Raw genomic sequence first — 15,394 nt, 5'->3', positions numbered from 1 at the left:
TCTCCTGTACAATTGTTACACCGCTGATGTCTCATGCTTAAAACAACACACATATATTGCACTTTATGCAGATGACACTGCAATTTTGTATAGCTTTTCGGTCTATGCAAAGCTCCATTCTGGCCTCCAAAAAGGAGTGGATAGCTACCTAAAATATCTCTACGACTGGAAAATCTGGTTAACAGTAGTAAAACGCAAGTTATTGTTCTACCATATCGAAAGCGCACTTTGGCTACAATTCAACGAAAAGTAAGACCTGTACTAATCAACAACAACCCTGTTTCATGTTCACATTTTCAACAACATGTTGTTTGAAAACATCAAATCGCATGTTTCGCATGTTGGCCTTCTCCTTAGCCTATATCCTCTCATCAAGCGACGGTCATCCTTTACAATAAATAGCAAATTAATCCTGTACAAACAGGTTATACTCCCTGCAATCCTATCTGCATCTTACATCTGAGGGTCTTGCTCCCGCAGGAGTATGCTCGTTGTACAGAGGATTCAAAATAAATTCCTTAAAATGATCCTCAACCACCCTACAAGGTATCACAGCTGCACAGCTTCTCAAAGAAGCTGGAACCCTGCCTATCAGGAATCAGATCACAAACAATCCTGAAAATCTTAAATCTACATACGTTGTATAAGTCTATTATCCGAGTTTAAACTATTCCGATCTCTATTCATAGATGCATAGGTAGTAGAGAGAAATTTGTTAATATTGTAAATATTGGGTAGTTGTAAATAAGATAATACATATTAGATAGGTTAGTTAGGCTAGGTAGGTTAGATACTTTAAATAATGTATGGGATTATTCCTTTCATGAAGGCCTTAAGATGACCTTCCACCATCATACCTGGTTCAGGAAAAAGAAAAAAAAAATCATCCTTTTGGTGAATTTTCTTTAAATCCAAAAGATTCCCAAGCAAACCACAGTGTAAACACTTATCAGAAGGAAACCTAAGTGCTTGTTCAAACTGAGCTAAAATATGTGAATTGAATTTTTGTTAAATAAACCCTTTTTTTGTTCCTAAAAAAAAATTCCTTGCCATTTGTTTATCGAACAAAGGTTGGGTTTTGATTTAATTTTATTCATATTGATGCCCCGGCCACACACGACCGAAACAGACTGAAAAGAAACATAAAATTTGACGGTAAATGACGCTCTTCCCTGGTTGTGAAAACCGAAAAAACCGAAAATTATTTTTCGGTTTTTTTAAATATTATGAACTATATTCCTGTACTTTATGGTGAAATTTTGTTTTTTGTAAAGTCCGATCGTTTCGGTCAAATTCGCAAGAATTGCGAAACAAAGCGAAACAGTCAAAGAAGCGTTATGAAGCGTTACACATTGATGTTTCGTTTCGGTTTGTTTTGGTCGTGTGTGGCGAGAGTGATGTACAATTCAAGCGGCTTTGAGAAATTAATCGCATATTCTAAACGAAAGTCCCGAACCGTTCAGATGCAGATTGTCTTATTGATTGAAACAGCGTAGCTAAACTAATAAAGTGTTGTGCATTTGGAATCCTTCACTGTTCAAGGTATTCTGCTGCTTGTTCTATGAGTCGGCAAACACTGTAAGGAGTGCGATTTTTTTTCACATTAGACCAGGATGCACCGGAATCAAGAATCCAAAATGAATCAAACCGTGTGTCTTCCGTTGCCTAGGCCGTGTATCGAGCGTTTGCGGCTGTTCCGATCCGTCGATTCAACTGTTTATCATTGTCAATATTGTGGCGCTTGATGACATAGAATTGCTCCTGTGTAGTGTCTTGGTTGGAGTACCCGAATAGTGAGAGAAATGGAACGGCTAGGTTATATATAGCACGGAGGCACGCTCCCATGCACTGTACCCCAGTGTAGCTGTGCTGCGAAGTGTGGTGGATAAAGCAGCTTTTGATTCGCATGCATCACAAAGGATGGAAAGCTCTTTTGTTTGAGTTAAACGTTTCACAAAATTGAACTATTGTGTTTGTGGGTTCGAATTTGCAATGATGATAGTTAAAGAGTCGGGCCCTGCCGAGTGAATGCAAACCTTCTTCCAGCTTCAGGCTGAAAACGTTCGCCCGGGAAGCGAAGGAATGATCCTGTGCATTTGTGTCTTCAGAAGAAAAGCAGCAGACCTTTCCATTGCACTTTGCATGCATAATGTGATCACTAATGCATGATTTCGTATTTTGTGTTGCTTGTAGTGGTACGCGTTTATTTAATTTGCTCTCCCGGGCTCACCTGTTATGATTTGAATTTGTGGCATTGTAAGCGCAAAGAAGATTTGATGTGTTAAAAACGTTTGCAAGATAATTCACCAGCTATTATCTAACTTTAGCTAAACGGTCTGCATAAAAGACACAACGCACTTAATTATTGGTACAGTAATGCATTGCTATCTGGAGTCTCAAGTGTGCAGAAAATAATTGTTGTGTGTCGGATGGGGCAGCAGATGGATTGCGTACTCTGTTCCAATTCTGAAACAATTACTGCATTATGACCAGCTGCCGCATTTAGATCGATATTTGTATTTCTCCAATACGATACGGTCCTGTACAGAATTACAAAATCTGTACTGGCGATGGGCGATGCATTTTGATAGGCAATGAAAAGTTGTGCAGTTTGAAGTTGCTGTAGAAAAATCTGTCAAAAGTGGCAAAATATCTGTTATAATACAAATTGATTCATTTATTCTATGTCATAAAACATGTCGATGGCACATCTTGTCTGACAAATATGTTTTACAAGAATTTTAATCCATTTTTAATTCGCATTCAAGTTACATGATGAAGTATAACATTTTTCATACCTCTGTACAAAGCGCCTAACAACAAGGACATTCAGAGTGCACAATAATCTCATTCCCCTTTGGTAGGTTGGTTGCACAGGCATCTATCCTGCATAAACTAATTAATGAAGATTTACCAACCAATTGAGTTTGGTTGAAATTGTTACGAAATTGTCCCTTCAACCGAACGATACTTCTCATCGTTGGCATCAGATGAAGTGGCATTATGGCGCAATCATTCTCCGAAGAGTTGACATCTTAATTAAGTAATACAAGTAGAATATATTGGCAGAGAAAATAAACCTTATCTGCTGCTCACAAAATTCGACCCATAACACTATGGCACAAAGCGTGCATCGGATCATTCTCTGGCGGTGCTCGAAGAATTGCTCAGACCAAATGAAATTTCAGCTTCAGTTTACAGGCTAATGGGTCTGGTGACGCTCATGGCGTGTGCATTACGTTAGAAACACATTTTCCGTTGCCTTCGAGCAACAGCCGTGTGAACCGAACACCGGTCGTCAGTGTCAGTGGCTGCAGATTGGATTTATTAAATCAGCACTGCACCTTGCCTCGGTACCGGCTGACAGGATACGTTAACACCTCGTTTTCTTAGTAAATTTCAAGGCTCTACGGAAAGGCTTATCACGGTTAAGCATTAATCCTGTTAATCCTCGCTCTGAAGAGACATAGAAGTCTTGTTCATCCAATATGGGAAAAAATATTTCATTTTTAAAAGCATTTCTTGCTGGCGTAATCATCCTGCAATTGATTATTTTTAAAGTTATTTTTTGTCCTGCAGTTTTTCGTATCAGAACAGTAAAAACAGTCTTTTTAATTGTAACTGACGTCTAACGGAAGTGATTGCGATGCCATTTTCTGGCTTCACATAGACACGAAGTTCACTTGATGGTCATATTACCGAGATATTAAATCACTTACTTTTAATTAATTGACCCGCAAGCTGAAGCAAACGGTGCAGCAGTTGTCATTTTAGTGATTTCAGAAATTTAATTTATTTTCACACCCAACTGACCGACCCATCCTTGCAGCCTTCTTGTGTGTCACCCCTTTGACGTAGGTAACAAAGCCATCGACTTTAAATATTGACCCATTTCGTTCGACAAATCCTCGGTTGGCTCGTGTTGCAAATGCATACTCGGACAATGCAAGCCCATGATTAAAGGGACAGCGAAATGCGATTAAATAAATTGCTCATTACGTCGATTGGGCATTTTTGGTGCATCGAAACGAAATCCGTGTGCGTTCGGTTGATAGAAATGGAGGCAAAGGAAGCATGAAACGGGTTTTTTGGCATGTGGATTGAAATCCCGCTTCCGATGAAGCGATATTTGTGTGTTTATTCGTGTTTGCCTTGCCGCGATGCTACGGTGCGTCGCGTGATATCGTCGTCGAGTGAACCCCTACACATCATACACGGGGATAACTTCACAGAGCAATTTCCGACAATCATCAAATGAACTATGTGATGGGTGTTGCTGTTTGTCAATGTGTGCAGAAATAGCCTGCACTTGGCACAATCCTTTAATTAGAATCTGATTATGATTTTGGAAAATTTGCTTCTATGGTGTGTTTAGAATGGAAATACACTCTTCATAAATCATTATATTATCCCACCTGTATGGAACGCGAAATATTAAAAGTATGTGGCCGTCATTACGAAATAATAAAAAATGTGGAATTCAGGCATAAATTTTAATATATTGATGTAAAGACGGCGAGTCACTAATTGGTTAAGAGACTTTTCGGAAAGAGCAATAATTTATTATTGTGTATTTTGAATATTTTACCAAATAAGGAATGATATATATCAATCCTTAATGGTATGCATCTCCCAACAATGCAATCATCGATACAATTGAATTTCTTGAATACGACGAATTGTGCATTGAAATTCCTGCGCAGTGGAATGTCTGCTTCCACGATCATTGATTTATTTGTGCTATAGACACCACAAAGCTCTGTGACGAATCCAAAGTAAGTCGGCAAGCTTTCCGCACCTTTACCATGAGAAATGTGTACGAACGTGAATGTTCATCCTTCATTCGATACAAGGGAAAACAGTGGAACACCAGTGGCATAAAACATCGAAATCGAAAATAATAGTAGCATGAGACGAAACCACAAACCCTTCAAGGAAAGTCAGGATAACGTGGGGAAGAAAATTAAATTTCCATGTCAATATATTGCACCACCAGATTCACTATCGCCAAGTCCTGATGCAATCGTTAATCTAGGTGAGAAATTCCTTGGCTTGGCAAGTGTGTTCGATGGAAGCTCCAGTAACGTGTAAATGAAACTGTATTGCAATTGAATTTCTATCAATCACAAATGCCTTTTCGTACCTTGAAAATGAAAAATTCAGATACCTGGCAGGTTACGTTGTTGTGTGCTGTAGAACATTTTTTGGTCACTACATAAGCATTTTGGATTTATTTTATGTGTAGTGGGACGACCCTTCAAGCTGATAATGTATGTTTGAGGTTATGTTTTACTTTACACGGCTCGATCTAGTGTCGGATCCCGTCTGGGACAGTTCGTTTGTATGCAAGACTTAATTTTTCAGCTACGGGTATGATCGAATCAAGGCAAAGCAGGCAGAAATGACTGTCGATGACGTCAGATCAGGAACTGGTGAAAGTTTAAGCATAATAACTAAAAAGACACAATAAAAACTGAATCTAAGACACTCGACGATTTCCAACATGGAAATCGTTTATCATTGTCATTCGTACTAAACTGCTTTTAGTTTTCGATCAAATTTGTTTAGCAAAAAACCAAAAAACAAAAGAATTCACTATTTCACGACGAAAGTTTATTTTCAATTCATTGCACCCTTAGCCAAACTTGCACGATGAAACATCAACCTCAGAATACAGCATCGAGTGCCTCTTATCCGAGCGCAAAGTTGATATATTATTTATTTATTCACTTACACCGGATTTGTTGGGATTGGTAGTACAGCAAGGAAGAGGCAGTCACCGGCATGATGCAAAATATTGATCGCCGTGGTAGAAGAGCACTGCATGGAGCGGACATTTGGCTAAAGTTTCATACGTAAAATGCTCCGGTTGGGCCGAGCTCGTGGGAGCAGATTATGCATCCCTCGATGCGTTTTATTCGTTTCCTTCGAGTGGAAATTGCTTTGCATGGAAAGTTTTTGGTAAAGGATAGGATGTGAAGTTTGGGTAGGAATCTTTCTTTTTCCTCCGACCGGAATTATTGTATCAAAACAATGCGAGGAACTAGCTTGGAATACATTTTGCCGTTGAGGGATTAAGCTAAAGTTTCGGTTGGCTTTAAAAGATTTATCTATTCACGTAGCTTTTGGTGTGTACGTTTAAGTTGGTTCTAGTTCATCATCTGAATTGATTACTTGATTTTGATCTTGCTTAATGTCTTCTACCCAACTGGTTAGGATATGGATAATTTGAATCAGAATATGTAAGATTGTGATCGGGCAGTAAGTTTGCAAACTCAATTACACGTCGTCGATTGTCAATGATATGTTTATTTATTTAAACATCGCTGCGTAACACTAAAATCTTTGATTTCTATAGCTTTATTTTAAATATTAATGTGAAATTGTAATTACACGGCTGCATAAATGCATCCCACCAATTTCCCATGTCTCATAAACATGCACTGACTGAAAGGTGTTGATGACTGCATGCAGAACTGTTTAATGCAATAAGTACCATCGTGTGGGTTCGAACCATGCTCACCACACTGCTAACTGCTTAATTACTTCATTAAAATTTTCTACTAATTGCTCACAGTTTTCCACGATATGCAATCATGCGCGTGCAGTAGGGCTGTTCTGAGCACGTTGGCAAATGGTAGAATTTCATAATGAAGATGTTGATGATAGCGAAATATGCTTCGATAACATCGTTCGTCGTTATTTCAAACGCGTCTGGTGCGTTCTGGGGCGCGCTGATGCTATTTGGCAGACGAACAACAAAAAAAGAAACACACACTTACTAAATTGCTTTCACCTGTGTGGAATGTGTGGCAGCTCCAAGTTGAATAATAACCTCATCAAGGTTAGTAGGTTCCATCTTGCAATTGCAACGTGTGTGTGTGGATATTTGGAGCATGAATTACATTGCAGTCGAGTTCTAAATGCAGGTTACGTCTTGTTTCAGAATCGTTTGTTTGCCGTTAAAACCCTAAGAGGCAATTAAATCCTTCCTTCGTTGGTCGTCCGTACATCATGCTCGTCTATTTAGTTAATATTATAGTGTTATTTTCACAAAATGAAAGCCCTGCAGTCGGATCAGTATCATCTGGAATTCGTGTCCTCTTAAGCTTATCCTAACCCTCCCAGTAATGTTCTTTAATTTGATCATTTTCTTCGCAATTTCCAGGTACCACATGCAGCACGACAGTCGCAGCAGCAGCGAAGGGCGGCTGCCCCAGAGGACGACGATCCCATCGTGGATGTGGAGGAGATTGACACCAACTCGAACAACTTTGGCGATCCGGGTGGCTATGGTGGTGGTGGCGGTGGTGGCAGTCGCGATACCGACAGTTCAATGCCTCGCACGTACCGGCCACAGGATCTGAAGAAATGGCGCCCGGCACCAACGGTCGTCGAAAATTACGGTCGACCCGGAGAGATGGGTAAGAAGAAGTTAGGGGGCATGAAGGCGGGGCGGGTTGTGTGGATAATAGTTCTTCTGCTGTTCGGCCACTCGGGTGTCTCGGGATATTAGAGGGGATATCGCTACAAATGATGTGATATGTAATCAAAAGAAAATAGAAGAGCAATGTAGTGTGACATTGGGGATTTGGTGACGCTCTCTGGGCGCTTAACTTTTCCAAAACCCCAACGGACCAGATCATCGGTAAGTTTGGTCATGGTCGGATCATGGATTGTCACGGTTCCGTTGACATCCTGTGACAGTATTGTCCTGGAATTGTTTAACGAAACAATAGAACATGTCTTACTTTGAAGTAAGTAAGTGAAGTATAAGGATTAATTCGGAAAATGAGGTTTTCTTCAAACAGAGATTTGATAACTCTTATAGAATATTTCATCAAGAAGTAAAGAGCTTTAATTTACTGATGTAAAAGTATTTATTTTCCCACTACCTCTGTTTTGGCTGCCTATTTCGTTGCTCCATTTACTTTCCCATTATTAGCGTTACACGATTTCGGTAAACCTCTGAAAGCTTCGTAGAATTAACTCTCTGTCCACTCTTTTTTTTTTTTTTTTTTTTTGGCGGTGACCACGCGTGTGATGTGCCCAACATATCTCGGAATTTTTCCTCCCTCTGTGTGAACGAGATTTTCGCACCAAGCCTTTTCGCAAACAAAAGACCACCGGGCGAGGCACGTTCGGACAATATCAACCACGCGACTCCAACTTTGGTTCAGTACGGTACCGCGAGTATTGGTCGTGTGAAAAAGTTTTCCCATTAATTTCGTCTCTTAGCGTGCATCGTGGTGGGGCTTTTGTGATTTCTCTTCCTTTTTCGCTCTCTCCTCTGCCACATTTCATCGCAGATCAATCGGAGGGAAGCCTGTTGAAACCATTGTCGTCGACGGGTTGTTGATGATGCGAGTTCGTTTCAACGCAAGCATCAGCCTCTGGACCACTGTCCAATAATGTCGGGCTAATTTTTCAACGATCCATTGTGTAGTAGGATGGTGACAGTAATGGTTTTTGCTGGGGTATGGTGGTGGGTGAAACACTTGAAGCACAGAAAAATATGCTTGTCCGCTTTGGCGGGGAGACCACGTCATGTATGAGCTTTGGTGTATTCGTAAAATTGAAAATAAAGTCTATCAATTTATTGAGATCGGCATCCAACTTGGGTTGATAGAATTGGGTAGAGGGGACAGAGGTGCCGATCTTTACGCGGCAGAATTCCATACAAATCTCAGTTCAAATCCCATCCGGACCGTTCCGTGGTATAAGCAAGGCTAGCAAGAGCCATTTGCTGGCCGGCGTAACCTATAGGAAGGTCGTTAAGTCAACAAGAAGAAGTTTAAATGCACAAAATTCAAAGGGCAGTTGCACTGAAGGCTTATTGACCTTTATCTATAAGGTTTTCTGCTTGTACTGCTGGTAATCAACATTCGTTAGCAGAAAACAAGCTAAATATCTTGCGAAGGAAAGCCGTACCACGATAAGTTTGTCTTAGAAGAGCACTTTTAATTTATTATCTCTTCCAAGAAGAAGGTTTACTGTGTGAGCCCCATTTCACAAGCTTATCTGTTCGCTAGTGCGAACATAACACGGAAAAGCTATATTACTCTGGTTAGTCGAAACCTGAGCCGGTTTTAAAGCTTCGTATCGTCGGCAGCGAGTGGAACGGGACACAACTTTAGGGTGAGGGTGTCCTCACCCTCTCAATCTATCCAACAGTGCATTGTGCGTGAAGTGATAAAGTGATCATAATTTTATGAAGGAAGTTATCCTTCTCTCTACACATTTGCTTTTGTTGGTGTGAGGCCATACCCGCTGGTGGAGTATTGGTTCAAAGATTATGTGGCTCATCGTGCTGAGCCGGAGAATTAAGCTGGTTTTCGTTCTCCTGCCTTCGCTGCTCGAAATCGCGTTGGTCGTATGGAAGTCGTAGGGAAGTAATAAATGGGACTCGTATGGGACTGCAGTTTGTGTAGAAGTGATCCTGTGAGTGAGCGAGTAGATGTCGGGAAAGTGTGTGTTAGTTTTTAAAGACTTGCGGTGGTCAAGCCGAATTCCCACCATATTGTTTACCTCTAAATTAGATTTGGGGTTTTAAGGACACACCGTTCTAAGGCGGTGTAACAAATGTGAGTTTTATGAGGACGCTTTAAAATTTAGCTCGAAAATTTGTATGCAAAGACAGGCTGGCGAATGGCGAACCGTAATTGTGTAATGAAATGTGATACAGGCAGGAACCTCTTGGGAGAAGCTTGTTATGTCATGCCCTATACACAACAGAATCCTTCTAGATTGTCCTGGGACTCTGCAGGAAGTTGTCGACAGTATAGAAAAAGGCATGCATTTCAACAAACGACGTGGACGATGATTCTTATCCTTTCAATGTGATGCTCTGCTCAGCAACAAACTGGATGAAACCGGCATTGATTTTCCTTTTTCTCGGTTTCTATCAAGATTTTGCACATGCTTTGCTGTCCTGTGTAAAAAACGTAGCAGATTGATTAAGAGCATAATTTATCGCTTACCTCCTGCGGGTATTTAAACACGCCGCACATACATGCAGCAGACATCGTTCGTGTTCGCAGTAGCAGGTTTTGGGTTCCTGCATACGGTGTGCCTGCATGTGACCCTGCTCCGTCAGTGTGTGTGTGTGCGTGGAGGATGGAGCAGTAAAATTCTGAAGCAACAAATCCACCTTCCCGGGGAGCAGTCAGATGCCATAAGCATTCTTTCTTACAGCATTTGCTCCTGATGGTCCAATCCCTCCTCCATTGCAAGCTTTTGTATGGTTATTTTATGCTCTGCCTGTGAGCTAAAATCAACATCTACCACAAAACCACCCCAGTCCCCTAGTACGAGGCACGCCAGAAAATTCTACCACCATCACTACCCTTCTCCCCGCACAATGTGATCCGTGCTTTTTTTATGTAGCCAAGGGAGAACATCAGTGCCAACAGCCGGGGAGGAATTAATCTCGTCTTGCGTAGTTACCGCAAGCACAAGCACGCTTCATCTCTGTCGTAGCTTTGTGTGGTGTTGGTGTTATTCGATCGTACCAAAATGTCATTAATCACTCCTTCACTCTTTCTAGCGATTTGGAAGGGTGGCATTTTTTTTTTTTCGTCCTCCATCTATTGCAATAGAGCTGGGGACGATAAAAAGAAAATCGCATCGAACCGGAAAGAAGGAGGAAAAAAAGGATAGCAGGGAAAAGCTCAGCTAACGTGCATTCGTGTGCGCATACGCTACCACCACATTCTTCAGCCGCCGCTCCCTTTTGGTGCTCAGTTGTCGGAGAGCGGAAAACATAGCCTTAATTTAAATCAAGTTTAGCTCCAACTCCAGTCCCCCTGTCCATCACCTGTTGTCTGACCCTCAGGAAAAATCCACCAACTTGCTCACTTTGTTTGATCGTCATTTTTCATTCACCTTTTGCTTCCGTTTCGTGCAGTAGCACTGTGAAGTTTTTTTTTTCTAAAATAATGTTTCCGTTTTTTCCCTCCCCATCCAGGTAAACCGGTTAAAATTCCGTCTAACCAGCAGGAGCTGATGAAGGAAAAGTTCAAAGAGAATCAATTCAATCTCCTCGCCAGTGACATGATCTGGCTGAATCGATCGCTCACCGATGTGCGCCATCACGAGTAAGTATGGTGGAATGTTTTCACCGGTTGTTGTCGTCGGGGAGACGGACCGGATGGGAAAATAAGGTAAAACTAAAGGTAACAGCAAACTACTGAGCTTTAATGCTGATCCAAGTGTAAGGCGATTACTTAAAGTGGTGAATGAGCGCCACCACCGCAAGGATGTTGTTGGTTTTCGGTCCTGTCTTTGTACGAGCAATTTGACTTTTCACTGTAATAGATAACCTGGAGGCGATTTCGTGCATCATTACATCGGTTCAATGGTGGAATTTCGTCAATCAATCTTGCATGATTTATCGGTACGGTTGGTAAATGGGTTCTCGGTAAATAACCCGCTCCACTTACGGTACACTTCAATCTGTATGATATTTATTGTACAAAACAAATCAAGTGCACTGTGTTGTGTCAACTGTTTTTAGGTTATGCTACAAATAATCGCCAATTATTTCCAAACGAAAGCACAATAATTATGCAATTAAGTCACAACTGATCAGTTGCTAATGGTTTTATCCATTTTCCTAAAGCTTTGATACTTTTGATTAATTTATAGTTGTTTTTTTTAACAAAAGGACAGTTTGGTCATATTCCTAATTTACAGTCGCTTATAGTAAACATTTTGTTCAAAACGTGGCCCAAAAAATGGATCAAATTCTACCTGCATATAAATGCCCCATGATGCTGCTAATGCGGTACATTTGTCATCCTAATCGTGCAGCTATCGAGCCGGATATTGTTCCGGGCTTGAATGGGAAAGGTACAAAATAAATAATAACATCACGACGAATGCAAATAATGGTGGCCCATAAAGGACAGATGGAAAGTTCTAGCCCCAAGAAAAAACGATGAAGCTTACCGGTTCCGTAAATAGATGTTGAAATATCTAATAACCGTCAATCATTTCATCTGTTCTTGTGTGGTGACACATATTTTTCACCGAGTTCAGAGAGCTGTCCGTTTTTTTTTTCTTTGTGTTTTGCAGAACTGTCGTTTGTGTGGGACTGACGATCGTACGAGGTTTTTCATTCACATTCTGCTGGAAGCATTCGCCGCTTAAAAAGGGAAAGAATCCGGAAAACCCAACGCTCTTGGTGTATACGATACAGGTTCACCTCACTTTCGAAAGCCCTTAGGTTTCGGTCGGCGATGCTTCTTTCCAATTTAGCAAAGGGAAATGGAAATTGCTTGATAGCCTTTTTTTTTCCGTGTGCGAGTGTGTCTGTTATCATATGAAGCACTTGTTAGTAGTTTCCCAGCAGCTGTAAATAGACACGACGACTAGAAACTAGCTAACCAAGCACAAACTGCCTTTTTCTAGTGCTACGCGCGCGTGTGTGTGTGTAGCGTTTGAGCGGATTTTGCAAACCTGGTTAAAAACCTATCCATTATTCACACCGCTAAAATTGGGTAGCAGCCTGTACGGCCCGTGTGTGAACGCTCCGTGGCACGTCGGTAAGATAGATACTTTTGGCAGTGGCACAGGACGACAGTTTTATACGCGTGAAGACAACCGTGAGGAGGCTAAGTATCGTCGTTCTCTGAAAGGTAACACAAAGATGCACTCCAACCCGGGGTAGATAGGTATATCGTCTTTACTCGTTTGACGTGAGATATATTTTGGTCGGATGATTTTGCCTAGCAGCATCGGTAGCAACAAGCGAGAAAGAGTGTCTAGGCGGATTGCTTCAGTGCTTTAGTTTTGTAGAAACCATTCGAAGCTCGTGACATTAATACCAGCCTTGCTGCAAGCCTTCGCCCGGTCTCTAAAACACTTCCACTTCTAACGAGATGAAGGGAAAAGTCCGTAAAGTTGACTTAACGAAGTCAATCCCTTTGCCATGCTGCTGGTAGTACAAATCAGCAGTTTGCGATCCAAGGCCATGGATACGTACAAAGCTCTCGAGAGTATCAACAACAGGTCCCTGAGCTTGAATTGTTTTTATCTATCCTCTTTCGTTCGAGTGATACCAGCGTTGGTAGCGAAAGGGAGAGAAGATTTGTTCGTTCTTGGGTTATGTTAAATATTAGCTACTCCTCCATATGTATGGTACTGGAAAATGACAGCTTTGACAGCAAAAAAAAAAAGAAGAACCCACTTTACTTCTTCCGGGAAAGGATAAAGGATATTCTTATCACAAACGTTACGGTCGTATAGAGAAACCCTCTTTTTTCCAGTGGGAAAACTATAAATGTTTCGCTGCTTTGCGCTCGGTGTCATCTAGTTCAGGTACGGTAAGGAATGCTAAATAACGTACGATTTCCATTTCCCCGGGTGTATGCGTCCGGTTGTGACGTTTCAACATGGGTCACCATTACCGTCCGTCACCTTGCAACTAAAAGCCACAGTTCGGTGTCTAGCTGGTGGGATCGATTTACCCTACGGTTGAAGGATGTTTCCCAACCTTTTGTCGATTTGTTTGCAAAGTGTTAACCATACACTGGGTGTAGTTTTATGCGAGACACGCTACGTAACGTGAAAATTCGCCGGTAGTCATCGGATATTGGTACGTTGTTTTCAGCATTCATCGGCACGGGTTTTATCCCTAGAGATGGTCGATTTTTAAATGCAGGAATGTTGGAAGCTGTTTTGGGTTTATTTATCGGTTTTAGTTGCCAAACAGACAACGTGCTTTTCATTCGGGAGAGAAATAACTACTCCATAAAGCCTAGATTTAGTATGAAATTAGAATGCTCAGTGCAGTTCAATTTTGAGCTAGTTTCAAATGATTTTTTCTCTACTATGTCCGGGGGTTTTCAATTGGTTAGGTAGATGCCACATGAAACCAGTCTCCAAAAATGTTAGATGAAGTAGCAACCGTACCTCATTATTACCTTTTTTACCTCATTTTCGAAAGAAGTCCTCCAAACTGCGTTTTCTAAGAAAAATAGTCCTAATTTATTTATATGTAACTGCTAGAGATGTCTCGAGAGCACATGATAAGTAGGTTTTTACATATCAGACTTTTTTAACTTCAAATCTGCTGCTGTTGCCAAAGAGCAATATTCGATAGTATAAGCTCGAAAGACATTATAAGGCCTTACTTCAATAAACTAAAAGATCTGCGCGCAATTAATATTTTGAAAAAATTAGCCCTACACTCAATATCAAAGTCCGTCCTTATTACCCAACTGTGTCCTCATTATGAAGCTGTGTCACTGTCTAGTTTTGCTTCACTATGGCTCTTTTCATCGGAGCTTTTCAGTGGACGCAGAGCTATGGTGAGGTCCCTACTTCAAAAAGTTAGAAATCCGATAACTCTAAAGAGAACTACTTGACACAAAAACACGGAAACGTCCTTTACGAATACACCAGTACACCAGCAATATAGTTAGTGACTATATTGCTGTACTGTATTAAGTATCGATAAGGAAAAAATTGGGGTAATAATCCCTTAATTAATAATCGAGTAAAATATGGCGTTCAGGATTTCATCCAAAATGTTAGAAAACACGAATCGTATAGAACCGTCTTTAAACAACTGTTTCGTTGCTGTTGTTACCCTTTCGTTTTCTCTTACCTAGCTGTAAAAAGAAACACTATTCTGCGAAGCTGCCAACGACGTCCATCGTGATTGTGTTTCACAATGAAGCCTGGAGCACGCTGCTCCGCACGATATGGAGTGTGATAAATCGGTCGCCCCGGCCATTGCTGAAGGAAATCATCCTCGTCGATGACGCCAGCGAGCGGGAACATTTGGGCCGCCAGCTGGAAGAGTACGTTAGCACGCTGCCCGTACCAACGTTTGTCCTGCGGACCGGCAAACGATCCGGTCTGATCCGTGCCAGACTGCTCGGTGCCAAACATGTTAAGGTAAGCGGGGAAAAGTGGGGCTGTCAGGAGTTTCAATTTGTTACCGGTCTGAAAGTATGTATGCCAACATTCCTTCCAACCTTCCCTTGGTGCCGTGTGACTCGGGGAAGGTTTGTAAAGTAATGTTTTGTAAAGTAACGATAGAGAAAAAAAAACGAACGGAACGGAATCAAGAGTTTAAAATTCACTTGAATCTTGGTCATGCGGACAACGCAGGGACAAGTGATCACATTCCTAGATGCACACTGCGAGTGTACGGAGGGTTGGCTCGAGCCACTGTTGGCGCGCATCGTACTGGACCGTAAGACCGTCGTTTGTCCCATCATCGACGTGATATCGGACGAAACGTTCGAGTACGTGACGGCGTCCGACCAGACGTGGGGAGGATTTAACTGGAAGCTAAACTTCCGATGGTAAGCGCCGCTACTGCACGGCAAATGGATGCCTTGCGCCTGTCTGCTGACAAATTCCCATTAATGAATGATCACAC

The 15,394-nt window shown here is 41.5% G+C and overlaps 2 protein-coding genes across 3 annotated transcripts in view; one reads left to right on the top strand and one right to left on the bottom strand.

Moving 5' to 3' along the window:
* Positions 1-15,394, bottom strand: part of LOC126564267 (SUMO-activating enzyme subunit 2-A) — a 354,644-nt gene that overhangs the window by 187,864 nt on the left and 151,386 nt on the right. The gene's annotated exons all lie outside the window — the stretch shown is intronic.
* LOC126564278 (polypeptide N-acetylgalactosaminyltransferase 5) overlaps positions 1-15,394 on the top strand; it is a 43,880-nt gene that overhangs the window by 21,482 nt on the left and 7,004 nt on the right. For both annotated transcript variants that reach the window (XM_050221280.1, XM_050221279.1), the window contains exons 2-5: positions 7,169-7,424; positions 10,967-11,096; positions 14,616-14,904; positions 15,121-15,317. In XM_050221280.1, coding sequence (XP_050077237.1) covers positions 7,169-7,424; positions 10,967-11,096; positions 14,616-14,904; positions 15,121-15,317 — 872 coding nt within the window. The remainder of the gene's footprint in view (positions 1-7,168; positions 7,425-10,966; positions 11,097-14,615; positions 14,905-15,120; positions 15,318-15,394) is intronic.

The sequence above is a fragment of the Anopheles maculipalpis genome, chromosome 3RL (genome assembly GCF_943734695.1).
Source record: "Anopheles maculipalpis chromosome 3RL, idAnoMacuDA_375_x, whole genome shotgun sequence".
Classification (NCBI taxonomy): Eukaryota; Metazoa; Arthropoda; class Insecta; order Diptera; family Culicidae; genus Anopheles; species Anopheles maculipalpis.
Note: the sequence above shows the minus strand (reverse complement) of the source record. Positions and strands in the feature narration are given on the sequence as shown.